Here is a 27,425-nt window from a genome sequence, read left to right on the forward strand (position 1 = left end):
CATTTCAGGTGTATTAATAGCGTCTTCCATATAGCGTAACCCGTTTCTGGGTCGTGATCTGTAGAGTTTCTTGATAGAGAGAGTCCCGACAACCTAAGATTTGGACGCCATTATTGGCCCTGTTTTCGCCGCGAGAGCGTGTGCCAGCGTTTGAAAAGCGCGGCGAAAACAGGCCCAATAATGGCGTCCAAATCTTGGGTTATCGAGACTCTATCAGACTCAGATCACGACAGAAACTACAATGGAAGACGCCATAAAAGACATCTGTCTCTGCAAGTGCAAATAAAGGGTATTTTATTGATTTTCTGCATGTAAATAACGATTAATAATTGAAATAATATGTAACAGTAAATAATAACTGTTGAATGCGATGCTATAGGCTACTTCGCAAATTAGGCTACACATGTTATTTACATGCAACGCATCAAAATTTCTTATGTATAGACACTTGCAGAGTCGTATATCACTTTATGGACCTGAATGAGATGAAATATGAGTATCTGAAAGGCTATGAATCGTTCGAGTATGATCAGACTATACTGTTTGATAGACAAGTTGTTCCTTCGTGTGCTTGTATGGTAGATAATCATCGATGCAAAACGGCTTGTTTGCGGTTCATATAAGAGGCCTCGAGGTTTTTTTTATCGACGACGCAGACGCCGATCAACAGATTGTCCATCTTAGTGTTGTTGTTGTTGTTGTTGTTGTTGTTGTTGCTGTTGTTTTCTTCAAGTTGTTTTCCTGGCTTACCCATGCATTGTAGACATGACATTGTATAAGAACATTTGTTAGCCCTGATGAACCCTACAACATATCATTATAAACAGTCATTTTTTTCTTCTTTTTTTTTACGTCTTGGCCTGTGGCGCCGGTAGGCCTTCATAGTAGGGCCTGATGGTCGGCCCCAGCCCGTTGTAGCGCAGGCAAGTGTTTATAATGGCGCCATTTTTACTTTCCAGCATTTTCCATTTTAGACCCCTAGTTGCATAATATAAATTGTTGGGGGGGTGTTGGAGGGTCATGCGACGCCGATCTAGCACAGTGTTTGTGTTATTAACACTTGTTTTGTGTACTCAAACACTCAAATGTATCACTGAAAACATAAAGTTGATCTTCACGCAATCGCGAGCTCACAACGCGCAGGTGCCACATCCACGTTACCGAGTGGACAGACGGAATGAAACTGACTATACTACTACTACTACTACTACTACTACTACTAATAATAATAATAATAATAATAATAATAATAATAATAATAATAATAATAATAATAATAATAATAATAATAATAATAATAATAATAATAATAATAATAATAATAATAATAATAATAATAATAATAATAATAATAATAATAATAATAATAATAATAATAATAATAATAATGATTGTATATCTATACCAATAATACTGTAATAATAATAATAATAATAATAATAATAATAATAATAATAATAATAATAATAATAATAATAATAATAATAATAATAATAATAATAATAATAATAATAATAATAATAATAATAATAATAATAATAATAATAATATAAATGAAACTAATGAGACACTATATTAGCTCGTTCTGGTGTTGGTAACGATGTATTATGATAACAAACAAAATACCATAGAGGAAAGCAAAATTTTATGATAATCGTGGTGATGTAAATTATTTCTGTCAATTCACCTCATAGGAAAATTTTTGTGTTATGGTGTACTTGTATCAATTTCAGGATAATCAAAGTGGAAATTAGGTAAGTGCAGGCTTCTTCTGTTTATATATTAGATGGATTGATTGCTAGGTAGGTAATAAAGGGGATTGACAGATAGATGGATAGACAGTTTTGGGAAAGGCAATAGCACAGTGAGTCCCTGTTGTCCGCAGTGCAATGGTGGAGGTGAGTGGACGTGTCTTACCATGGGGCTTGTTGCAGCAGGGGAGCCGAGGCAGCGTCTGGACGAGGGTGTTTGTAGTGGTGATTGAAGTATAGACGGTCTAATTTATGGTCATGAAGGGCTGCAAGCAAGTCTTCCATCCCACTGTGGTCCCTCGTCAGGTCTATGTTTACTTTCCTTCGACGGATGTGAGGCAAAAGGAGAGTGGCGATGTTCACTGTGCCGTCACGTACAAATATGTTATAATTATTATCATATTCTTCATCCCGGTCTATATGGTGTGCCACCCTTAGCATGGTGTCGAGATCGGGCTCCGTTTCCGCCAGCACAGACAGCCAGTCATTAGTGTTCTTCATCCCAGACGCTTGTAACAGGTCCACGGTTTCCTCCACCGCCTTGACACTGGGACTGCGACGGCTGAGCAGCCCCAGTAGGTGACACAACATGTTCCTGAGCGGGCCAAGCTGTAGGTTTTGTCCTGCCATTTTGTGTAGCTCTTTTCGGATGTCTCCTGAGTTGTAGTTGTTACTGAAGCATCCATGAATGTGGCAGGCCGCGAAAAAGTCTTGAAGGCCTTTGTGAGGAGCGTGATACTGCTCTGCCGTCCCAACCCGCCGCAGGGAGTAGAAGGCTGATAAGGTGTCCTCCAGCGGCAGGCCCTTTCCGTCACAGAACTCAGCCAGGTGTTCTAGATCACCATCACTGAGATATAATTTGCTATGAAGGAGTCCCTGCAATGCAATTTTGTACAATTCAAGCAAAAAACGTTTAATTGCTATCCCGAGGAGGGGACCTTTGGGTACTCCGGGACAACCAGCGAGTCTGTGCCGCAACTTCGCCACACACCAGTCCAGGATCTTCTGGTACAGCTCGGTCTGGGTTATCTTGGTTGTCAGTTTTTGAGGCTCGATGTGGAATAAAGTCACGAGGAAGAGAATATTTAGAGGCATCCTGAAGATCTCACTCCAGGCTAACTCTTGCATGACCTGCCTGAGGCGGGCCTCGTCTACAGGCTTGGTGCCACACAGCCAGCGATAGTGCTTTAATGCTAGCTCGGTCCTCATATCAACGGAGACGCCCTCCAGCTTCAGGTGGGAAACCTTAAATTCTTTGGGCGTCATTGCCTTCATTCCTTCTATGGCTTCTGGGCGGGATGTTGAAAGTAAAGTGAAGTTAGGGCAGTCCTTAGCTTGGCTCAGGATATCTCTGACGAGTGAATCGTCGTTCATCTCGTCAAGCCCATCTATCAGGAAGAGGACCCTGCTGTACTTCAGTAAAGGCATCAGTAAGTTACTATACCGGGCATAGGCGCCGGGCAGGAGGCTGTCTATCAGATCCTTAAGAGTGAGGCTACTCTTCTCTCGGCACACCACCCATAACAAAAGATGGTAGTGGCCGAGCCCCTCCATGTGGCGATCACTCTCCTCCTTCAAGTAATTGGAAAGAGTGTATGTAAGAAGAGTGGTTTTTCCACTGCCAGCATCTCCTTCTATCAGTATAAGGTGTGGCGATGCGGGTGCACTACTATTCTGGGCGAGAGTGAGTAGCTTCGAGTAATGGATATTCTTCTTTTCTTCTTCAATGATAATTTCTGAGAAAATAGTTGTTACGTCTACTCGGAGCTGTTCATAGCGGTTGAGAAACCGAAGCGGGTCAAGGAGCGTGGCACGGTCAAGCCTTTGTTTGAGTTCCTCATCAGCCTCCTTCCGGAAGTGTGGCAGCAGATCGCGCAAGGACCTTCTCAATACTTCATCCTCGCTAAGGCTCTCGTCCCTGATGTCGCGGACATGCTTTTCAACTTCTTTCCTCTTCTTGTCACACTCCACCCCGTCAGTGTTGTACTTCGCCATCGTGGCGTCTAGTGTCTCATCAAATTCTTTCTGCAACTTTGTGAGCTCGGTCAGGAAAGCATGTTTAGTAATTTTTTTATGTGTTTCATGCACCACGTCATTCCTCGTGTCCTTTATCATCTTGACCAGCCTAGCGAGCTGAGAAGTATCATCCCATCCTTCGCATGCCACTGTAATCGCTTTAGAGAGCAAGGAAATATCAAAGTTGCTACATGAAGGATCACTATTGATCATTGGCTTCTGAGTCTTATCGAAGTACTTTCCTTTTTCTTTTATGTTCTTGTATTTGGCCGTCGAGGTGTCCGGAAGCCTGGCGAGGTACTCGACGAGGGTTTCGCTCGGGTCCTTGCCTGGTGTCCCGCACAGGAGGGTGTACGTCAACACCTTCTGGCCGGCCGTCTCCAGGACGCGCAATAACTTCAAACGGAAGACAACACTTTCCGTGAAGGCCGCCATCTTCTGTCGGTGGCTGCTGGCTGGTGTCCAGGACTCTTGGTTACCTGTAAGGACGTACATGGCGTCATCACTCACTCGGGAGGACACAGTGCCGTGTGCCGTCGAGTCTCGTCCCCTTGTTTTAGTCCGTCCGCCTTGTTTAAATGCACACAGGGTGGATGAATTTCGGCACGGCACCGTGTATTTTGTCGACTGCTTGTCATACAAGGGGTGCAGGTTATCTCATTTATCACATTTACCGACATAAAGGGGTGCAGGTTGTCTCAGTTATCACATTTACCGACAAACAAGGGGTGTAGGTTGTCTCATTTGCCACATTTACCGACATTCAAGGGATGCAGGTTATCTCATTTATCACATTTACCGACATACAAGGGGTGCAGGTTGTCTCATTTGCCACATTTACCGACATTCAAGGGATGCAGCTTATCTCATTTATCACATTTACCGACAAACAAGGAGTGTAGGTTATCTCATTTATCACATTTACCGACATACAAGGTGTGCAGCTTATCTCATTTATCACATTTACCGACATACAAGGGGTGTAGGTTATCTCATTTATCACATTTACCGACAAACAAGGGGTGTAGGTTATCTCATTTATCACATTTACCGACATACAAGGGGTGCAGGTTATCTCATTTATCACATTTACCGACATACAAGGGGTGTAGGTTATCTCATTTATCACATTTACCGACATACAAGGGGTGTAGGTTATCTCATTTATCACATTTACCGACATACAAGGGGTGTAGGTTATCTCATTTATCACATTTACCGACATACAAGGGGTGTAGGTTATCTCATTTATCACATTTACCGACATACAAGGGGTGTAGGTTATCTCATTTATCACGTTTACCGATTTACAAAGTGTGCAGGTTTTATTTATCACATTTACCGACATTGTCCCACCCATATTTATTTTAATTTGTGTTGAAATAAACTACAGCGTATGTTTTTAAATGTGATAAATTGAGATAACCTGCACCCCTTGTATGTCAGTAAATGTGATAAATAAGATAACCTACATTCCTTGTATGTCGGTAAATGTGATAAATGAGAAAACCTGCACCCCTTGTATGTCAGTAAATGTGATAAATGAGGTAACCTGAAACCTTGTATGTCAGTAAATGTAATAATTGAGATAACCTGCATCCCTTGAATGTCAGTAAATGTGATAAATGAGATAACCTACACCCCTTGTATGTCAGTAAATGTAATAATTGAGATAACCTGCATTCCTTGAATGTCAGTAAATGTAATAATTGAGATAACCTGCATTCCTTGAATGTCAGTAAATGTAATAATTGAGATAACCTGCATCCCTTGAATGTCAGTAAATGTGATAAATGAGGTAACCTACACCCCTTGTATGTCGGTAAATGTGATAAATGAGACAACCTGCAGCTCTTGTATTTTTTTAAAACAAAGGAGACGGTTCAAAGGCAACAAAAAAAAGGGCAAAAAAAAAAAGCCCACTACTCGATGCTGCCACAACAGACAATAGTGAAGAGTAGCCAAAAGAGAGGTCAACTTCGGGTGGAAAGGTGTCTTGATACACTCTTTTTGAAAGAGCTCAAGTCGTAGGCAGGAGGAAATACAGACAAAGAAAAGAATGGAGAAGCTGGCTAACTCTTGCATAAAGGATTTGGACAGCATAGGAATGAGTAGAAAGTCGCGTGTAGCGGGGCCTCGGGAGGTGGGGAGGCTTCCAGTTAGCAAACTCAGAAGTGCAGTCAGGGTGAAAATATCGATAGAAGATAGAAAGAGAAGCAACATGGTGGCGGAATTTAAGAGGTAGAAGGCTGTCAGTAAGAGGAGTGCTGATGAGACGAAGAGCCTTAGATTCCACTCTGTCCAAGAGAGCTGTGTGAGTGGAGCCCCCCTACACGTGAGATGCATATTCCATACGAGGGCGGACAAGGCCCCTATTATATGGATAGCAACTGCGCGGGAGAGAAGAACTGGCGGAGACGATACAGAACGCGCATCCTCGAGGAAGCTGATTTAGTGAAAGAGGAGATGTGAAGTTTCCAGTTAAGAGTTTGAGTAAAGGATAGACGGAGGATGTTTAGTGTTGATGAAGGTGACAGCTGAGTGTTGTCGAAGAATAAGGGATAGGTGTTTGGAAGATTGTGTCGAGTTGATAGGTGGAGAAATTGAGGTTTTGAGGCATTGAAGGACACAAGGTTCCTTTTACCCCAATCGGAAATTATAGCAAGGTCTGAGGTTAAGCGTTCTGCAGCCTCCAGTCTGGAGTCTCCCAATTCCTGTTGAGAGGGTCTACTGTTGAAAGAAGTTGAATAATGCAGAGTGGAGTCGTCTGCGTATGAATGGACAGGACATTTGTTTCTATGAAAAGATCATTGATGAATAACAGTAAGAATGTGAAAGATAGGACAGAGCCCTGTGGAACACCACTGTTCATAAGTTTAGGGGAAAAACAGTGACCGTCTACCACCGCAGATATAGCACGGCTGGAAAGGAAACTGGGGACAAAGGAACAGAAAAAAGGATAGAATCCAAAAGAGGGCGGTTTAGAAAGCAAAGGCTTGTGCCTGACTCTATCGAAGGCTTTCGATATGTCTAACGCAACTGAGAAAGTTTCACCAAAACAGCTAAGAGAGGATAATCAAGAATCAGTTAAGAGAGCAAGAAGATCGCCAGTAGAACGCCTCTTGCGGAACCCATATACTGGCGATCAGATAGAAGGTTAGAAACAGAAAGGTGCATTTGAATCTTCCGGTTAAGAATTGATTCAAAAGCTTTATATAGACAAGAAAGTAAAGCTATACGACGGTAGTTTGAAGGACTGGAACGGTCACCCTTCTTAGGCACAGGCTGTATGTAGGCGTACTTCCAGCAGGAAGGAAAGGTAGATGTTGACAGGCAGAGGCGAAAGAGTTTGACCAGGAGGGTAAATTTGATAAATTAGATAACCTGCTCTCCTTGTATGTCGGTAAATGTGATAAATGAAACAACCTACACCCCTTGTATGTCGGTAAATGTGATAAATGAGATAACCTGCACCCCTTGTATGTCGGTAAATGTGATAAATGATAATCTACTTGTAAATGTGATAAATGAGATAACCTACACCCCTTGTATGTCGGTAAATGTGATAAATGAGATAACCTACACCCCTTGTATGTCGGTAAATGTGATAAATGAGACAGCCTACACCCCTTGTATGTCGGTAAATGTGATAAATGAGATAACCTGCACCCCTTTTATGTCGGTAAATGTGATAAATGAAACAAGCTACACCACTTGTATGTCGGTAAATGTCATAAATTAATTTTTTTTTACAACAAAGGAGACAGCTCAGGGCAACAATAAAAAGTAAAAAATAATAAGAAAAAGCCCGATACTCGCTGCTCACAAAAAGAATCCTAAGAGGTGGCCGAAAGAGAGGTCAATTTCGGGAGGAGAGGTGTCCTGATACCCTCCTCTTGAAAGAGTTCAAGTCGTAGGCAGGAGGAAATACAGAAGAAGGAAGATTGTTCTAGAGTTTACCAGCGTGAGGGATGAAAGAGTGAAGATGCTGGTTAACTCTTGCATAAGGGGTTTGGACAGTATAGGGATGAGCATGAGTAGAAAGTCACGTGCAGCGGGGCCGCGGGAGGGGGGGAGGCATGCAGTTAGCAAGTTCAGAAGAGCAGTCAGCATGAAAATATCGATAGAAGATAGAAAGAGAGGCAACATGGCTGCGGAAATTAAGAGGTAGAAGGCTGTCAGTAAGAGGAGGAGAGCTGATGAGACGAAGAGCCTTAGACTCCACTCTGTCCAAGAGAGCTGTGTGAGTGGAGCCCCCCCACACGTGAGATGCATACTCCATATGAGGGCGGACAATGCCCTCGTATATGGATAGCAACTGTGCGGGGGAGAAGAACTGGCGGAGACGATACAGAACGCCTAACCACGAGGAAGCTGATTTAGTGAGAGAAGAGATGTGAAGTTTTCAGTTGAGATTTTGAGTTAAGGATAGACCGAGGATGTTTAGTGTTGAAGATGGTGACAGCTGAGTGTTGTCGAAGAATAGGGGATAGTTGTTTGGAAGATTGTGTCGAGTTGATAGGTGGAGAAATTGGGTTTTTGAGGCATTGACGGACACAAGGTTCCTTTTACCCCAATCGGAAATGATAGTAAGGTGTGAGGTTAATCGTTCTGCAGCCTCCAGCCTGGAGCCATGTAATTCCGGTTGAGAGGATTCTCTGTCGAAAGAAGTTGAATAATGCAGAGTGGATTCATCAGCGTATGAGTGGATAGGACAGTTTGTAATGGAAAGAGGATCATTGATGAATAACAGGAAGAGAGTGGATGATAGGACAGAGCCCTGTGGAACACCACTGTTAGTAGGTTTATAAGAAGAACAGTGACCGTCTACCACATCAGAGATAGAACGGTCGGAAGGAAGGAAAACTGGAGATAAAGGAACATAGAGAAGCATATAAATTGAAAGAGGGCAGTTTAAAAAGCAAAGACCTGTGCCAGACTCTATCGAATTCTTTCGATATGTCTGGAAACAACTGAGAAAGTTTCACCGAAACGCCTAAGATAGGATGACCAAGAGTCAGTTAAGAGAGCTAGAAGATCACCAGTAGAACGCCCCTTGCGGAACCCATGCTGGCGATCAGATAGAAGATTAGAAGTGGAAAGGTGCTTTTGAATCTTCCGGTTAAGGATTCAAAAGCTTTAAATGAACAGGAAAGTAAAGCTATAGGGCGGTAGTTTCAGGGATTGGAACAGTCACCTTTCTTGAGGCACAGGCTGTACGAAGGCGTACTTCCAGCAGAAAGGAAAGGTAGGTGTTGACAGGCAGAGGCAGAAAGAGTTTGACCAGGCAGGGTGTCAGCACGGAAGCACAGTTTTAAGGACAATAGGAGGCACTCCATCAGGTCCATAAGCTTCTGAGAGTTGAGGCCAGAGGGCATAGAAAGCATCATTAGGAAGAATCTTAATAACAGGCATAAGGGAGTAGGAGGGGGGATGAGTAAGAAGAATATGCCCAGAATCGCCCAGAGTGGAGTTGTTACAGAAAGTTTGAGCGAAGAGCTCAGCCTTAGAGATAGAAGAGACGGCAGTGCTTCCGTCTGGGTTAAGAAAAGGCGGGAACGAGGAAGAAGTGAAATTGGAGGAGATATTTTTGGCTAAGTGCCAGAAGTCTCTGGAAGAATTAGAGAAAGCAAGGTGTTGACATTAGCTATGGATAAAAGAGTTTTTGATAAGTTGAAGAATAGATTTGGCACGTACGATTCCGGGCTGAAATATGAAGATCATGGTTAGCAGGAGTGCGAAGGCTCTGGTACCTTTTGTGAGGTGCCTCTCTATCTTTGACAGCACGATAACAAGCGTGATTAAATCAAGGCTTTTTAGCATGAGGAGTAGAGAAAGTACGTGGAATGTATGCCCCCATTCCTGAAACAATCACCTCTGTGATGCGCTGGGCACACAGAGGGGTCTCTATCCTGGACGCAGCAATCATTCCACGGGAAATCGGAAAAGTACATCCTCAAGTCGTCCCACCGAGCTGAAGCAAAATGCCAAAAGCATCGCCTCTTCGGTAGGTCCAGAGGGTGTACAGGAGCGATAGGACAGAATACAGAAATAAGGTTGTGATCGGAGGAGCCCAACGGAGAGAACAGTTTGACAAAGTAAGCAAAAGGGTCTGAGGTAAGGAAGAGGTCTAGTATTTAAGGCTGGTCTCCAAGCCGGTCGTGAATACGTGTAGGGTGTTGAACCAACTGCTGTAGGTCATTGAGGAGAGCAAAGTTATAGGCTTGTTCACCAGGCTGGTCAGTGAAAGAGGATGAAAGCCAAAGTCATAGCTGGGCGTTATCGCGATAAGTTATCGCGATACTTAATCGTTGATAACAAAATCGGATTATCGACCATCCGCTACTTATTTAAATATATATCGGTATCTTCGTTACTTTTGTAACCAAACTAGCGATAATCGCTACTTTTTTTCCACCTCTCAGAAAAAAACGTTGTCTCCCTATTGCGCATGCGTGGCCCGGTGTTGCATGAAAAAACTTCGGGGTATGAAATATCTTCGGTGATGAGATTTCATGCTTAGATCATGAAAATTAAAATACTAGGCTATTTTTTTTATGCTACTCAAAAATCAATATATCATAGAGAAAAATCATTTAACTTTGCCCCAAAAATGATTATTCACTGCCTCAAATTTGATATTCCATATTTGTTTGTGACCATGCCATGATACTGAAGGCAACGGGTGTTGTGTTATTTGGTGTCCCATCGTCAAAAGCTGGCGCTTTTGTTTACAAACACTGGTCTCTCGTGAACTGTGCATGCTCAGACCATTAAGTGTAGACCTGTTCAGTCTCACAATGCTTTTTTAACACATTAAGAGTTGCTGGAAAGCTGAATCAAACATACAGTACCACCATCCTCGCTGTTTCTAGAACGACGTACACTCTGTACATATAAATACAACTCGTACAGAGTGTCGTTCTAAAACAACGAGGATAATATTAATAATACTGCTATGTGGTGGTAATTGGTACTATATGTCACTGAGACCATTCAGCCTTCCAGCAACTCTTAATACAGGTTAAAAAGCTTTGTGAGACTGTACAGGCCTACGCTTGCTGGTCTGAGCATGCACCGTTCGAGACCAGTGTTTGTGAGGACTGTACAGGCTGCGATCTGACAATTTGATGGGGACATGAAATAACACAACACCGATTCAGACATAAAATAACACAACACCGATTCAGGCATTTTAATATTACCGTCCACATGTACGTGTCAGCATTGTGATTTTAAGGTTTTGTAAGTTTCCTAAAATACAGATAATGAAAAGAAATTTGAATTCATCAATGTTGTTCTATCTGAAATATCAATATAGTATCATTTACGTTTTCGCCTATCGGACTTATCGCTTTAGTATCGGAATTGTGGATTTATATCGGGTATCGGTTATCGGTTATCGCCTATATTTGTTTATCTAGTTAACTAATATAGGTTATCGCCGTTAAGGTTTTTCATTATCAGTTATCGGTTATCGGGAATAAGGTTTTCTGTTATCGTGCCCAGCTATGGCCAAAGTTGGTGGTGAAAATTGAAATCTCCCCAGGATGGAGATTTCAGCGAAGGAGAGTGGGTCAGATGTGCTCCACTTTAAATTCAGGTAGCCAAAAGAATTTTACATAGTTAGTAGAGTTAGGTGAGATATAAACAACACAGATGTATTTAGTAATAGATTGACAATGAAGTCTTAGCCAGATGGTGGAAAATTCTGAAGAGTCAAGGTCGTGGGCACGAGAGCAAAGTGATGTCGTTGCGCACATGGGTGCAACATCAACTTTGGATTGAAATTGAGGATAGAGATAGTAGGAGGAATTAGAGTAAGAATTGCTGTCAGTCGCTTCCAGAAACCAGTGTTTCTGTGAGGAAGAAGGTGAAGTTTTAGAGGGAGGAAGATGGTGTTTCTCAGAATGTTAGAAGAGGCAACGAGGAAGAATTGAAATTGGAGGAGTTATCACCTCTCAGGTCGGCTAAGCCAGAAGTCTCTGGAAGAATTAGAAAGCAAGGTGTTGACATTGCTATGGATAAACGCCATTTTGAATAAGTTGAAGAATAGATTGTGTGTTGTGTGAAATGTAAAGCTCATGGTGGAGTTCGAGAGGCTCTGGTACCTTTTGTGAGGTGCCTCTCTCTTTGATGAGACAATAGCGAAACTGTTAAATCAAGGCTTTTAGCATGGGTAGGGTCGTGAGGGCCTCAGCACACCTCACTTCCTGAAACAATCACCTCTGTGATGCGCTGGCGCCCAGAGGGTCTCTATCCTGGACGCAGCAATCATTCCACGGGAATGGAAAAGTACATCCTCAAGTCGTCCCACCGAGCTGAAGCAAAATGCCAAAAGCATCGCCTCTTCGGTAGGTCAGAGGGTGTACAGGAGCGATAAAGGACAGAATACAGAAATAAGGTTGTGATCGGAGGAGCCCAACGGAGAGAACAGTTTGACAGATGTAAGCAAAAGGGTTTGAGGTAAGGAAGAGGTCTAGTATTTAAGGCTGGTCTCCAAGCCGGTCGTGAATACGTGAGTGTTGAACCAACTGTATGTCGGTAAATTGAGGAGAGCAAAGTTGAGATAGGCTTGTTCACCCTTGGCTGGTCAGTGAAATGAGGATGAAAGCCAAAGTCATAAGCTGGGCGTTATCGCGATAAGTTATCGCGATCTCCGTGTATCGCTGATAACAAAATCGGAATTATCGACCATCTGCTACTTATTTAAATATATATCGGTATCTTCGTTACTTTTGTAACCAAATAGCGATAATATCTATAAACACTTGCGTGAAAAAATGTTGTCTCCCTATTGCGCATGCGTGGCCCGGTGTTGTATGACACAAAACTTCGGGGTATGAAATATCTTCATTATGAGATTTATTTTCCTTAGATCATGAAAATTAAAATACTAGGTTATTTTTTATGCTACTCAAAATCAATATATCATAGAAAAATCATTTAACTTTGCCCCAAAATGATTATTCACTGCCTCAAATTTCAATATTCCATATTTCAAGATGTATTTGGCTTTGACAATGCCAATACTGATACGCTGTTGCCATTGTTGTGTTAATTTGGTGTCCCATCGCCAAAGCACGTGGCACACACACACACTGGTCTCTCGTGAACTGTGCATGCTCAGACCGATTGCAGCCGTAGTACAGTCCTTTTCAGTCTCACAATGCTTTTTAACATTAGCACGTGCTGGAAAGCTGAATCAAACATACAGTACCACCACTCCTTTTCCGTTTCTAGACGACGACACTCTGTACATATAAGGATACAGGTTCAGTACAGAGTGTCTTCCCATCTAACAAACAGCGAGGTTTACTGCAGAAACTGAATATCTGATAGCAACTCTTAATTGATTTAAAATTGCAACGGAATATTTTCTACATTGGTATATAGAAATAAACATTTACAGTGCTAACTACAATTTTCTCCGTTTATCTCTATTTCCGGTAAAAGGAATTTGGTATTACCGTCACACATGCGTGTCAACGTGTGATTTTAAGGTTTTGTAAGTTTCACAAATACAGATAATGAAAATTTGAATTCATCAATGTTATTCTATCTGAAATATCAATATAGCCTTGTTTTCGCCTATCGGACTTAGTGCTAGTATCTTGTGGATTTATATCGGGTATCGGTTATCGGTTACTATTATTTGTGTCTCTAGTTAACGAATATCGGTTATCGCCGTTTTTTCATTATCAGTTATCGGTTATCGGGAATAAGGTTTTCTGTTATCGTGCCCAAAAAAAACGCTAAAGTTGGTGGCTCACATTGAAATCTCAGGATGGAGAGGTCAGTTTCGGGAAGGAGTGGGTCAGATACCTTTCCACTTTGAAAGAGTTCAAGTCGTAGGAAATACAGAAAAAGAAGATTGTTCTAGTTAGTACCAGCGTGAAGGATGAAAGATATAGTGCTGGTTAACTCTTGCATAAGGATTGGACAATGATAGTTATGAGCATGGATGGTAGAAAGTCGTGTGAAGCATATAGAAGATAGAAAGAGAGGCAACATGGCGGCGGAAATTAGGAGGTAGAAGACTATCAGTAAGAGGAGGAGAGCTGATGAGACGAAGAGCCCAGGACTCCACTCTGTCCGAGAGAGCTGTGTGGAGCTCTCACACGTGAGATGCATACTCCATACGAGGGCGGACAAGGCCCCTATATATGGATAACAACTGTGCGGGGGAGAAGAACTGGCGGAGACGACACAGAACGCCCAACCCTGAGGAACCTGATTTAGTGAGAGAAGAGATGTGAAGTTTTCAGTTAAGATTTTGAGTTAAATATTGACCGAGGATGTTTAGTGTTGAAGATGGTGACAGCTGAGTGTTGTCGAAGAATAGGGGATAGTTGTTTGGAAGATTGTGTCGAGTTGATAGGTGAAGAAATTGGATTTTTGAGGCACTGAAGGACACAAGGTTCCTTTTACCCCAATCGGAAATGATAGTAAGGTCTGAGGCTAAGCGTTCTGCAGCCTCCTTCCTGGAGTCATGTAATTCCGGTTGAGAGGGTCTTCTATTGAAAGAAGCTGAATAATGCAGAGTGGAGCCATCAGCGTATGAGTGGATAGGACAGTTTGCTATGGAAAGAAGATCATTAATGAATAACAGGAAGAGAGTGAGTGATAGGACAGAGCCCTGTGGAACACCACTGTTAATGGGTTTATGAGAGGAACAGTGACCGTCTACCACAGCAGAGATAGAACGGCCGGAAAGGAAACTGGAGATAAAGGAACGTAGAGAAGGATAGAATCCGAAAGAGGGCAGTTTAGAAAGCAAAGACTTGTGCCAGACTCTATCGAAGGCTTTCGATATGTTTAGTGCAACTGAGAGTTTCACAGAAACGGCTAAGAGAGGATGACCAAGAATCAGTTAAGAGAGCAAGAAGATCGCCAGTAGATCGCCCCTTGCGGAACCCATACTGGCGATCAGATAGAAGGTTGGAAGTGGAAAGGTGCTTTTGAATCTTCCGGTTAAGGATTGATTCAAAAGCTTTAGATAGACAGGAAAGTAAAGCTATAGGGCGGTAGTTTGAGGGATTGGAACGGTCACCTTTCTTAGGCACAGGCTGTACGAAGGCATACTTCCAGCAGGAAGGAAAGGTAGATGTTGATAGGCAGAAGCGAAAGAGTTTGACCAGGCAGGGTGTCAGCACGGAAGCACAGTTTTTAAGGACAATAAGAGGCACTCCATCAGGTCCATAAGACTTCTGAGAGCTGAGACCAGAGAAGGCATAGAAAACATCATTAGGAAGAATCTTAATAACAGGCATAAAGGAGTCGGAGGGGGGATGAGTAAGAGGAATATGCCCAGAATCGTCCAGAGTGGAGCTGTTACAGAAAGTTTGAGTGAAGAGTTCAGCCTTAGAAGTAGAAGAGACGACAGTACTGCCGTCTGGGTTAAGAAGAGGCGGGAAAGAGGAAGAAGTGAAATTGAGGAGATATTTTGGCTAAGTGCCAGAAGTCTGGAAGAATTAGAGAAAGCAAAGTGTTGACATTAGCTATGGATAAAGGAGTTTTGGTAAGTCGATGAATAGATTTGGCACGATTACGGGCGTAAATGTAAAGGTCATGGTTAGCGTGAGTTCTAAGGCTGTGGTACCTAGTGTGAGCTGCCACTCTATCTTTGACAGCACGAGAACAAGAGTGATTAAACCAATACTTTTAGCATGAGGAGTAGAGAAAGTACATGGAATGTATGCCTCCATTCCAGAGATAATCACCTCTGTGATGCGCTGGGCACACAGAGGGTCTCTATCCTGGAAGCAATAATCTTCCACGGTAAATCTGAAAAGTACATCCTCTGGTCGTCCCACCGAGCTGAAGCAAAATGCCAGAAGCATCACCTCTTCGGTGGGTCCAGAGGGTGTACAGGAGCGATAGGACAAAATACAGAAATGAGGTTGTGATCGGAGGAGCCCAACGGAGAGAACAGTTTGACAGAGTAAGCAGAAGGGTTAGGGCTAAGGAAGCTTATTGGTAAAAGTAGCTTTTTCCTCTGAAGTTTTTTTTACAGCAAGGGAGGCAGCTCGAGGGCAAACAACAAAGACAGGAACGTAAAGTCCCGCTAGACGCTGCTCTGGCAAAATAGAATAGAACGAGAGGCCAGAAGAGAGGTCAGTTTCGGGTGGAGAGGCGTCCTGATGCTCCTCTCTGGAAAGAGTTCAAGTCATAGGCAGGAAGAGGTACAGACGAAAGAAGGCTGTTGCAGAGTCTAGCAGAGGAAGGGCAACATAATGAAGATGCTAGTTAACTCTTGTATGAGGGATTTGGACATCATTGGGATGAGCAACAGTGGAAAGTCATGCGCACTTGCGCAGCAGGGCCGCGGGAGGAGGGGAGGCATCCCATTAGCAAGTTCAGAGGAGCAGTCAGCGCGAAAGTATCGATAGAAGGTTCAAAGAAGTGCAACACTGCGGCGCAATTTAAGAGCTAGAAGACTGCAGGTAAGAGGAAGGGAGTTGATGAGACGAAGAGCCTTAGACTCCCCTCTGTCCAGGAGAGCTGTGTGAGTGGAGCCCCCCACACGTGAGATGCATACTTCATCTGGGGGCGGACAAGGCCTCTGTATATAGACATCATCTGAGAGGGGGAAAATATCTGGCGGAGACGATAAAGAACGCCTAACCTCGAGGAAGCTGATTTTGCGAGAAAGAGATATGAGGTTTCCAGTGAAGATTATGAGTTAATTAAGGATAGACCGAGAATGTTTAGTGTAGAAGAAGTTGACAGTTGAGTATTGTCGAAGAATAGGGATAGTTGTTTGAAAGATTGTGTCGAGTTGACACTCTGACAAGTGGAGAAACCAAGTTTTGAGACGTTGAAGGATACCTGTTCCTCCTGCCCCAACCAGAAATGACAGCAAGATCTGAGGTTCAGCGTTCTGCAGTGTCCAGTCTAGAGGCTTGTCATTCGTGTAGGGAGGGTCTTATGATAGATAATGTTGAGTGATGCAGAGTAGGAGGAGTACGAGTGGATAGGACAGTTTGTTTTGGAGATATCATCAATGAACAACAGAAGTGTGGGATATAAAATAGAGTCCTGTGGTACACCACAGTTGACAAGTTTAGGGGAAGAACAGTGACCGTCTGCCATAGCAGAGACAGATCGGCCAGAAAGGAAACTGGAGATAAAGATCCAGAGAGAGGGATAGAATCCGTAGGAGGATAGTTTGGACAGGAAAAAATTGTGCCAGACCCTATCAAAAGCTTTTGAGATGCCTAAAGCAGCAGCGAAAATTTCATCGGAACAGCTGAAAGAGGTTTACCAGGAGTCAGCTATAGAAAGACAGAATCACCAGTAGAACACCTTTTGCGGAACCCATACTGGCGATCAGATAGAAGGTGAGAAGTTGACAGATGCTTAAAAATTTTCCGGTTAAGGATTGATTCAAAAGATTTAGAAAGACAGGAAAGTAAACGTCTAGGACGGTAGTTTGAGTGATTGGTACAGTCACTCTTCTTAAGCACAGGCTGTATGAAGGCTTACTTCCAGTAGGAAGGAAAGATAGATGTTGAAAGGCAGAGGCGAAAGAGTTTGAGCAGGCAGGGTGTCAGCACGGATGCACAATTTTTAAGGACAATAGGAGGCACTCCATCGGGCCCGTAAGCCTTCCGAGGGTTGAGGCCGGACAGGACATAGAAAACATCACTCCTAAGAATTTTAATGACAGGCATAGTGTTGTCAGAAGGGGGAGGAGTTGGAGGGATATGCCCTGCATCGTCTAGAATTGAATTTATAGAGAAGGTTTGAGCTAAGAGTTCAGCCTTTGAGACACATGTGACAGCTGTGCTGCCATTGTGACAAAGTGGAGGTGAGAAAGATGAAGAAGTCAAATTGTTAGATAGCCAGGTGCCAGAAGTCTCTGGAAGAATTAGAGAAAGGATGGTTTTGACATTTTCTATTGATGACGGGGTTTTTGGTTAGTTGGAGAAGAGATTTGGCACGATTCCGGGAGGAAGTGTAAATATTATGATTAGCATTAGTGCGAAGGCTCTGGTACCTTTTGTGAGCTGTCTCTTTATTTATTATAGCACGAGAACAAGCGTGCTTGAACCAAGGATTTTGCGTGAGGAGTAGACAAAGAGCGTGGAATGTGTTAAATGAACATTGAAATATCCTAAGATGGAGATTTTAGCGAGGGAGTGTGAGTCAAGATGTGCTCCGCTTTGGAATTGAAAGTGAAAGATTTTTACACAGAAGGTTGACTTAGGTGAGCGACAAACAACACAGATGTACTTAGTAATGGAATGATGGTGGAAAATTCTGAAGAGTTAAGGTCATGGGCACGATAGCAAGTTATGTCGTTGCTTTAAGAGGCGCAATATTCAGCTTTGAATTGAAATCAAGGATAGAGTTAGTAGAAAGGAACAGAGTAGAGATTACTGTCAGTGGCCCTGAGACCTGGGTTTCTGGTTAGGAAGCGAAGGAGTGGTTTGAGTAGGAGGAGTGTGCCCTCAGAATGGAAGTTAGAGCAAAGACTACGAATGTTGCAAAAGTTGAAGAGTTATCAGGACACCACTTATGGTCGGCGCCAAAAGGGAGCCCAGTGTGGGGTCATTTTGGTTCTCCCCAGACGGGGACTCTGAGGCAGTGTTTCTTTCAGCCATAGTAATTTTTGAATTATGAAAAAGAAGGAGGAAGTGATGTGCGCGAATGTAGTATGGTGTAGAAAGAGAGGATTTGTCTTTACGGATCATGCTGAACTACTCTCTGGTGTTGATGAGACAACAGAGAAACGGAAAGTGAGGACATGGTAGGGTCATTGACAGGTTTGCAGCACCATCTCGGCCCTCTTATATATCTCACCGGGAGTAGCTTACCCCCGATTCGGCAACTGTCTAACTGTCTCTTCTCTCCTGGATGAGTTATTATGTGACTTTTATTCTTAGATAAATGTTAGGGTGATTTTAAACCTGGGAAAATAATAGGTAGCTCACCCTTTTCAAATTGAAAGATTCGATCCCTAACGAGCTGCAGGCATCTGTGGTCTGCATTTGCATTATGCTGAGAGGGGCGGCTGAGTGGTCACCGTGCGGGCGCGGCAGGTTCGCGTCCCGCCCCTCGCCACAAACAAGCTGGCAATTTTTCAGTCATCGCCGAGTGGCCTAAGACTACCTACATGCTGACCTGAAGACCACCTATCAATCCGGACTCTAAATTATCTTTAAAAAGAGGATCAAAGGTGACCTCTGGGGAGCAGCATTGGCCAAACAAGATGGCACCACTATAAACACTTGCCAGCACCATACCGGGCTACGGCCAGCCACCGGGCCCCACCAAGAAAGCCAACCCCAGTAATAGGAGAAATAAAAAAAAAAGGCAAACGAAGCGCCAATCTAGAATTCGAATCATGGCGGTAGAATTGGTGGAGTCGCCACGGGCCGCTAATCCCGCTGAACGAGGTGAAGCCGCCGACCAGTCACTAACTGCCACTCCCGCCGTCACGATGGCGCTAACCCGGGTGAGAGCTCTCGCCCACCGCCGTGGTTACTGCCTCCAGGCCACGTCTTGCCCATTGAGACAGTGTTGTTTTTTTATTGCCGCACACTTACTGATGCGGTAGAACTATTTCATAAATACTAATAAAATTTTCTACATAATAAATGGAAACAGAAACCAATTTCAAGATTCTGCAAGCTAATCCCACCACTAACTCACTGATGTTTCTTTGCTTACCTGTTTATCTGCCACTAACCAGCAATGACAGTCGGAGTGTTCCTAATTTTAGCAGCTTTTAAAGCTCTCTGTAAACTCTTCCGGGATAGAAATACCTCATATGTCAATGGGTTTCAGCAACAGCTTTGAGTAACTATGCTGATGGTCTCGTAGCTGAACTAGAAATGATTCTACTAGGGTCATTCTACACCACGGAAACCCAGGTGGCCTGTGACCTGACCAGCCTGACCTGACTGAACACCTGACATTTGCCAGGTATCCCCCATCGTGAGGGCGAGAGGATGACAGTTAACGACAGTTCGGCGGCTTCACTGGTCAGGGGCTGAGGTCGACTCGACCCATTGTACCTCCGCGGTTCGAACCTGTGAACACGTGGCCAGATCGGTTCGAGCCACTAAACGTTTTCGGGTCTGTGTCACAGTTTTGCGAGAATAACATTTTAACAGAGCGTCGGACACAGATGGAATTTTTGGGGAGGATGTTTGAGACCCCGACCTTATTGGCTAAAATAGGCTTAGGTGCCAAATGTGGATGATTACGGCACTTGTAGGAGTAACTTTAGGGCAAACTTCGCTAAAATATACGGGCACGGGCAGCGAGGCCAGGTGTGTCGACATGTATGTACCGCCTCTCGTTCATGTCGTGACGTCGACGTGACGTTTAACTATGACGTAGTAGTAATCACCGACTCAACCAGCAGTCGTCTCCCACACACACACACACACACATTAACAATAGCTCAGCCCTGTACATAGGGATGCTGCTAGGGATGATGAACTGAGGGCCAGGCCAGGTGGCAGGGGGCGTGGCGGGACGTAACAAGCAGGGCGAAGTGGTAAAATGGTTAACAACCGCTGCTCTACGTTATACGCATGCAGCACCAAAGGCCGTGTTTTCCAGGCAAGGGATGAGTAGTTTCCTGCGAGTGAAACTCAAATAACATTTTCATATGAGCATCATCCCTATGTACAGGGCTGAACTATTGTTACTGTGTGTGTGTGTGTGTGTGTGTGAGAGAGAGAGAGAGAGAGAGAGAGAGAGAGAGAGAGAGAGAGAGAGAGAGAGAGAGAGAGAGAGAGAGAGAGAGAGAGAGAGAGAGAGAGAGAGAGAGAGAGAGAGAGAGAGAGAGAGAGAGAGAATTGCCGGTTGAGTCGGTGATTACTACTACGTCACAGTTAAACGTCACGTCGACATAACGACATGAATGAAAGGCGGTGCACACATGACACTCCTGGCCTCGCTGCCCGTGCCCGCATATTTTAGCGAAGTTTGCCCTAAAGTTACTCCTACAAGTGCCGTCATCATCCACATTTGGCACCTAATTGGGTCGGGGTCTCAAACTTTCTCTCCCAAAATAGCATCAATGTCCGACGCCCTGTGAAAATGCTATTCTCGAAAACTGTGTGACACGACCCCGGACACGTTTAGCCTAGGTTAAAAAACATCCCGGTTACTAGCGTTCAGCAGAAGCATTTTAGCTGAACCACCGTCCAGTGCTGCCCGTGAGCACTCGCAGCTCTATGATCACGCCGTTAGAATAGGTTCCTTTTCAGTCTCCCCTGTGCACTCCCGTGCGTGCGGCGGGGCTCCCGATTGTCGAGTCCTTTCCCGCGTCACCCACAGGCCACCGCTGGCTGACAACCAGCGACCACTGGACCTCCTACGCCTGCAAGGTAGGACAGGTTGTGTCTTATGGGGGCCTCGTTTTTCATCCCTGGAACAATCAGAGTGCATGACTGCGGCACCAAATTGATGGATGAATCGCACATAATTATGAAGGTTGGATCACGAACAGTGTTTTTGCAACTTTGTTTTTGAAACATGAGTTTCCTTTTCCCTCATGAATTTGGAGGTGCCGAGCATGTTTTTCATCCACGTATATTTCCTTCATCCGAGATGTGTGTTGAGCTTTTTCTTCATTTGCAAACATTCCTTTACGTTCTGTTTTGAGAATGTTGGAATTAGTTTTTTTTCCTTTTCGCGTCATAATTTCACGTATTTTTGGGTTAATCCTTATAGGTGATCCTCCCCTGGCACCTACAACACCACGGAGGCTCCCGATTATGGTTCTTTCAATGCTTTATTCACAACTGCAGACAGATTGCAAATCGATGCTACCAAAGCCGTTCAGCACAAAGTTAAATCTTGAAAAAGTTACCTTAGAGATACGGTGCTGTTGTCACTGATATCAGCATTGCCAAATTATCGTACTCAGTGCATTGCATTTTTGTAGTTTCTGACCGATAACTATAGCAAAAGAGAACGAAACCCATCAATATTTAACAGTTTTAGCGCTAACTTTAATTTCCTATCGTTATTTGTGTGGTTACGACAGTCTTCAAGCCTAAAAATGATAAATGCAATGTTCCGTGTACGACAATTTGGCAACGTTGACCGACATACGTACGAAATGTAGCTATAGTCTGTCCAAATTAACTTGGCCAATTTGCACCGAGAAGCCCCTCCCCCATTCTGCTAAGCTCCGCCCCCCTTTCACCTGATTGGCTGTTCATGACGTCATACATTGTATAAAAGACACGTACCAGATATATATGATTGAGATAATGTAAGTAGTTTCATAATTACAAAGTATTCGTAATATAATTGAATAACTGAACCCTACTTTAATAATCAATGCCATCACCTAAGAAACAAAGTATAATTATAATAGTGCCAGTTTTAAAGGGAGAACGGGTCCTTCAAAACACGCACTGAAGGCGATGATAGTAGGCTATCTATAAGGTAATGCACACTTTTCGTCATTATTTCTTACACATCTCTTCCACACAGGCATATTAAATATAATCACACAATTAATGGGCAGGGGTAAGAAAAGACTGAGTAGAAGTGGTTAAGGTGTTACAGAGGGTGGACAGGAGAACTGTTCTATAGAGGATGATTGCAGCACACACACACACACACACACACACACACACACACTGTTACGGCCGGGCTTCTCCCGACCTTCATTTTTTTATTCATTTAGCGACACGGTGGGGTCGCCCACCGTGGCCTGCTGTGTGACCCTTTGTTCTGTGGTATGTCCACCCACGCCGACCCAGCATGAACTGGACATTTCCGGTTTTGGGGAGCGGCATAGTGACCACCCGGAATCTGTGGAATATTCCACCAGCCGTTCCTTGTTCTGGGCCATAGCAACCGCCCCGCGCGACGACCCGGGGTCAATGTTGCCACCGGGCTGTTCTTTTCATTTATATCTCTTCTACTCGTTTCCAATGTATTGTAACATAGTATGTATATTTATTTTATGTTTAGGTTAGGATTTATTTATTGTATTTCAAATATGTATTTTGAGCGGTCGTGGGGGAGTTTTTGTCCCGCACCGCCGGAGACGTCTGGCAGCCCGCTCGTAGGCGGCGAGGCGGCAGTCACCCCAATATAAGGAGTGACCCGAGGTCACTCCTCCTTCCCTTGTTTGTTCCCGTTCACGTTGGTATAGAAGGGAGGCCGGCTCCTCTCTCTCCCCTTTTGTGTCCCTGCAGCGCCTTCTGCAGTTTTTCCACGCCTGGAAGCGTGTGTCTTCTTTTACGGGAGAGAGAGAGTCGTTAGTGTTTTAAGGTAAGGTTTTTATTTTGTGTGTGTGCTTTTCTTGTGCCATTGTTTAGCGTTTCCGTGTTTATCACGCTTTTGCCTTTGTGTTCAATGCTGCCCCTCGACCACGTGTTTGCAATAGTGTTTTGTGCTTACGTTGTGTTATTTGATTCATGTTTTTAAAGGAGTGTTTGCTAAGGCAATCTTGGGTTTTTAATTTCTTTTGTAATTAATATAAATATTAACTTTCTCTAAATACATAGTCTTTAGTTCTTTTGCGTTTCCGTTACACCATTTCCTTAGTTTTAAGTTATTCATTTTCCTTTTATTGTTGTTCGACTAAGGGGAAAAGAGCGTAGTGTTTTGGGGCCTGACCAACCCAGTTTTGTTTTGTCTTTTTTTTTTTTTGCAACTTTTCCCAAGACCCCTGACCATATCAGTGTTACGACACTGGTGACGTAACAACACACACACACACACACACACACACACACACACACACACACACACACACACACACACACACACACACACATATATATATATATATATATATATATATATATATATATATATATATATATATATATATATATATATATATATATATATATATATATATATATATATATATATATATATATATATATATATATATATATATATATATATCAGGGGTGGATCAAATACAATTGTATTTGTATTTGTATTTGAATTGTAATTAAGTACAATTTTAATGTATTTGTATTTGTATTTTGGCATCCAGAGAAAAAGTATTTTGTATATGTATTTATTTTTCGAGTCAAAACCATTTGAGGAGGATATACACACTCGAAGTGAGTGAGTGAGTGAGTGAGTGAGTTGGTTGGTTTTGGGTGGGTGGGTGAGTGAGTGAGTGAGTTGGTTGGTTTTGGGTGGGTGGGTGAGTGAGTGAGTGAGTGAGTGAGGGGGGGGGGGGTAGGTAGGTAGGTAGGTAGGTTTATTGCCATAACACAAAGTCACTTATAAATTTACAAAGTCAGATATTGACGCACAGTCTGCTTAGCCGAAGCTTCCTACAGACTGGGATGAACGAATATATGGTAGATTTATTGTAGGCATACTGTATCAGCGTATATCCACACACACAAAAAAATGTATTGATGCTTCATAGATTTGCATCCACATGCACGCATACTCGTAAACGCACACAAACATACATATACATTCACACATACATTCCTATACATACATACATATACATACACATACATACATATATATACATATACATACATAAAACATACACACATGCACATGTACAGTCGTGGGACACAAGTGATGACACAGTTTCTAAAATGTTTCGGACGCCGCTAGCGAAAGACGGCAACTATCCAGCACTGCTACATTCGAGTTATATGTAACGTATGTGTGTGGGTGTGTGCAAGGACCAAAGAGTGTGTGTGGGTGTGAGAGAGATATTATTTAAGTTTTTTTTTTACGAAACTGAGAGCATCAACTGCACGACAATTATGTTTCTTTAAAAAAAATTGTTATGAATGCTCTCGTTTCCACGAGTGCACGCTCTGTAATAAGATTCTTTACATTCCATAAGCTAAATACTTGCTTGGCTTTGGTCGCCTGTGTGCATTCTGGAGAGAGAGAGAGAGAGAGAGAGAGAGAGAGAGAGAGAGAGAGAGAGAGAGAGAGAGAGAGAGAGAGAGAGAGAGAGAGAGAGAGATTAATTTCTCTAAAAAAAAGTCACTGCAAAATAATAGCCTACTTTTCTTAAATGCATAATAATAGCTTAGTGTTCGTAAATGCAAAGTAACAGCCTAGTTTCATAAATGCGAGTGAATCGTTTAGTATTCTTAAATGCAAAATAATAGCTTTGTAATTACATTCAGTTCATAATGGCCTACTAGTTTCTTAAATCCGCCGGCTGGCATAGTCGATGACGTCATTGCATAACATCGTCAAGCGAGAGTTAAATGGTGGTATCATTATATATTTTTAGACCATATCAGAATATTTGTGCACGTTATCAATGTTTTCTTAGTATCTTCTTAGTGAGGACGTTGCAGGAATGAATACAACATTTATTCAAATGCATAATAGCGTTGTAAACAACTTTAGCTGTCACGGACTAAATTTGAACGAAATGTAAAGAGACATTTTCGTCCGCGAATTTAAAAGTTGTTATCAGTGTGCACAACTGACAAATTCATATCTAATAAATTATGTAGAGTGTATATGTAGTGACATATCTGAACATTAGCCTCCTTCCATGCGGTGTATATATTTTAAAGTCGGGGCCGGTGAACGAAACTCAGTGGACAGTGTGTCATCACTTGTGTCCCACGATTGTACGTACATATACCTATATATCAAACCTTTTACTATACACCAAATATATAGAAATCTCATTCATTCTGACAATTAATTAAATGATTTTTATTCTATTTTTGAATGTCGAAAGATTACAGGTTAACATAAGATTTTTAAATGTGTTGGCAGTGAGCTCCATATTCGTGGACAGGCAACGCTATTACTATAGAGAGATGTATTAAATCGCGGGACATGAAGATTTGTACTGTTTTCTCTTGTTACTCTTTGTCGATCTATTAATGAGAAGATTAAAGAGTCTGTTTCCTTAATGGTTTTAAATATCAATAACAGCAAGAAATATTCATGAATTGAGCCGATATTCAACAAATTATGTTTAGAAAATATTTATGAAGTTGAACTGAATTTTCTAACGAAAAATATACATCAGAATACCTTTTTCTGTGCTACTACTAATTTATTTAGAAAAGAAGGCCAAGTACAGCCCCACACAGAAATGCAATAATGGAGGAAGGGATAGGCGAGCGTGTAGTAGATGCTTAACATGGCGTCAGGTGTTAGCTGTTTTCTTACTTTATACAATATACCACAAGTCATGGAAAGTTTTAAACAAACTTCCTTTATGTGATGGCTCCAACCTAGATGTTCATCTACATGTACGCCAAGAAATTTAGTGTGCTCCACTCGCTCTATCCGTTCCCCATCAAGCACCACTGGAGGCAGAGGCTGATGAACAGATCGGTTCTGAAATATTATAAAATTTGTTTTGCTGACATTCAATTTTAACCCATTATTTTTAATCCACTGATGTACATGACTGAATTCATTGTTCAAACTTGTGTACAAATTATTTAAGTTTTTATTTATCATTAAAAGTTGTATCATCTGCGTAGATTGTGAATTTAAATTTAGAGCTATAATAGACTATATCATTTATGTAGATTAAAAAGAGAAGAGGACCTAAAACAGAACCCTGTGGAACCCCTGATCAAATGTTTTTTATTGAGTATTCATCATTACAATAAACAATTTGTTTTCTGTTGCTAATATAACTTTGAAATAAATTCAGCGGCAAACCCCTGATCCCAATACTTTTAAGTTTATGTAGAAGTATCTCATGATTTAAAGAATCAAAAGCCTTGGATAAATCAAGAAAAAGGCCAACAACATGGTACTTTTCATCTAAAAACTTGTTCACATATGACGCTAACTGTAATAAGGCAGATTCAGTGGAGTGATTAGCACGATAACCGTGTTGAGAACTAGAGAGGAAACTGTGCTTTTCTAAGTAGTTTGCAAGGCGGTGTGCTATAATGTTCTCTAAAATCTTGCTTAATATTGGTAAAATCGATATAGGACGATAGTTGTTAACTTCTGTTCGATCACCTGACTTGTGTAGGGGAATAACTTCAGCTTTCTTTAGTTCATCTGGAAAGACACCTGTTCGAAGGCTTAAGTTAAAAATATGGGCCAAAGGAACCAATAAAAATGAAGCTGCATGTTTTATTACTTTGGGTGATATATAATCGATACCAGAAGATGTTGATTTAATCGAATTAATATATTTCTCAATTTCTGTTGGGTTTGTTGGACTTAGAAAAAATGAAAAATTAGGCGCACTGGGTAGATATTTTTTTAAGTTGTCATTAATGTCTCCTATAGATTCATTGTTACCGAGATTTAAGAAGTGATCATTAAATTTACTACTTACATTATCACATGATTGCTTTAACTCAATTTGATGTGTTTTAACATTTGAAGACCTACCAAGAACACAATTAATGATTTTCCAATGTGATTTAGGGTTACCTTGATTTGATTTTAATTCATTTTTATAATAAGTTTCTTTAGCTAGTCTTAATAAGGAAGTTAATTTATTTCTGTATTTACGGTATGTTTCGTTGTAGGTTAAGGGCCACTTGGCCGCTAAGCGCTCTAATCTGTTTCTCTCACGAATACTATTTTTCAAGGCTGGTGTAACATAAGGACTTACTTCATTTTTGTTATTTATTCTAACTTGTTTGACAGGAAAATGTTTTTCCTATAGCTCTTTGAATATTTGGTAAAATATATTATAAGATTCATTTGCGGAATTACTCTTTA

The 27,425-nt window shown here is 42.2% G+C and overlaps 1 protein-coding gene across 1 annotated transcript; it reads right to left on the reverse strand.

Annotated features, from left to right (window-relative positions):
* Positions 1–1,835: 1,835 nt before the first annotated feature.
* On the reverse strand, positions 1,836–4,421 carry LOC126991807 (uncharacterized). The gene has a single exon (XM_050850479.1). The coding sequence runs from the start codon at positions 4,260–4,262 to the stop codon at positions 1,914–1,916; it is 2,349 nt and encodes a 782-aa protein (XP_050706436.1). The 5' UTR covers positions 4,263–4,421; the 3' UTR covers positions 1,836–1,913.
* Positions 4,422–27,425: the final 23,004 nt, after the last annotated feature.

Source organism: Eriocheir sinensis, unplaced genomic scaffold (genome assembly GCF_024679095.1).
Source record: "Eriocheir sinensis breed Jianghai 21 unplaced genomic scaffold, ASM2467909v1 Scaffold345, whole genome shotgun sequence".
Classification (NCBI taxonomy): Eukaryota; Metazoa; Arthropoda; class Malacostraca; order Decapoda; family Varunidae; genus Eriocheir; species Eriocheir sinensis.

Excerpts from the sequence above, each read along its gene's own strand:
- LOC126991807 (XM_050850479.1), bottom strand. The coding sequence starts at position 4,262 with ATGTACGTCCTTACAGGTAACCAAGAGTCCTGGACACCAGCCAGCAGC.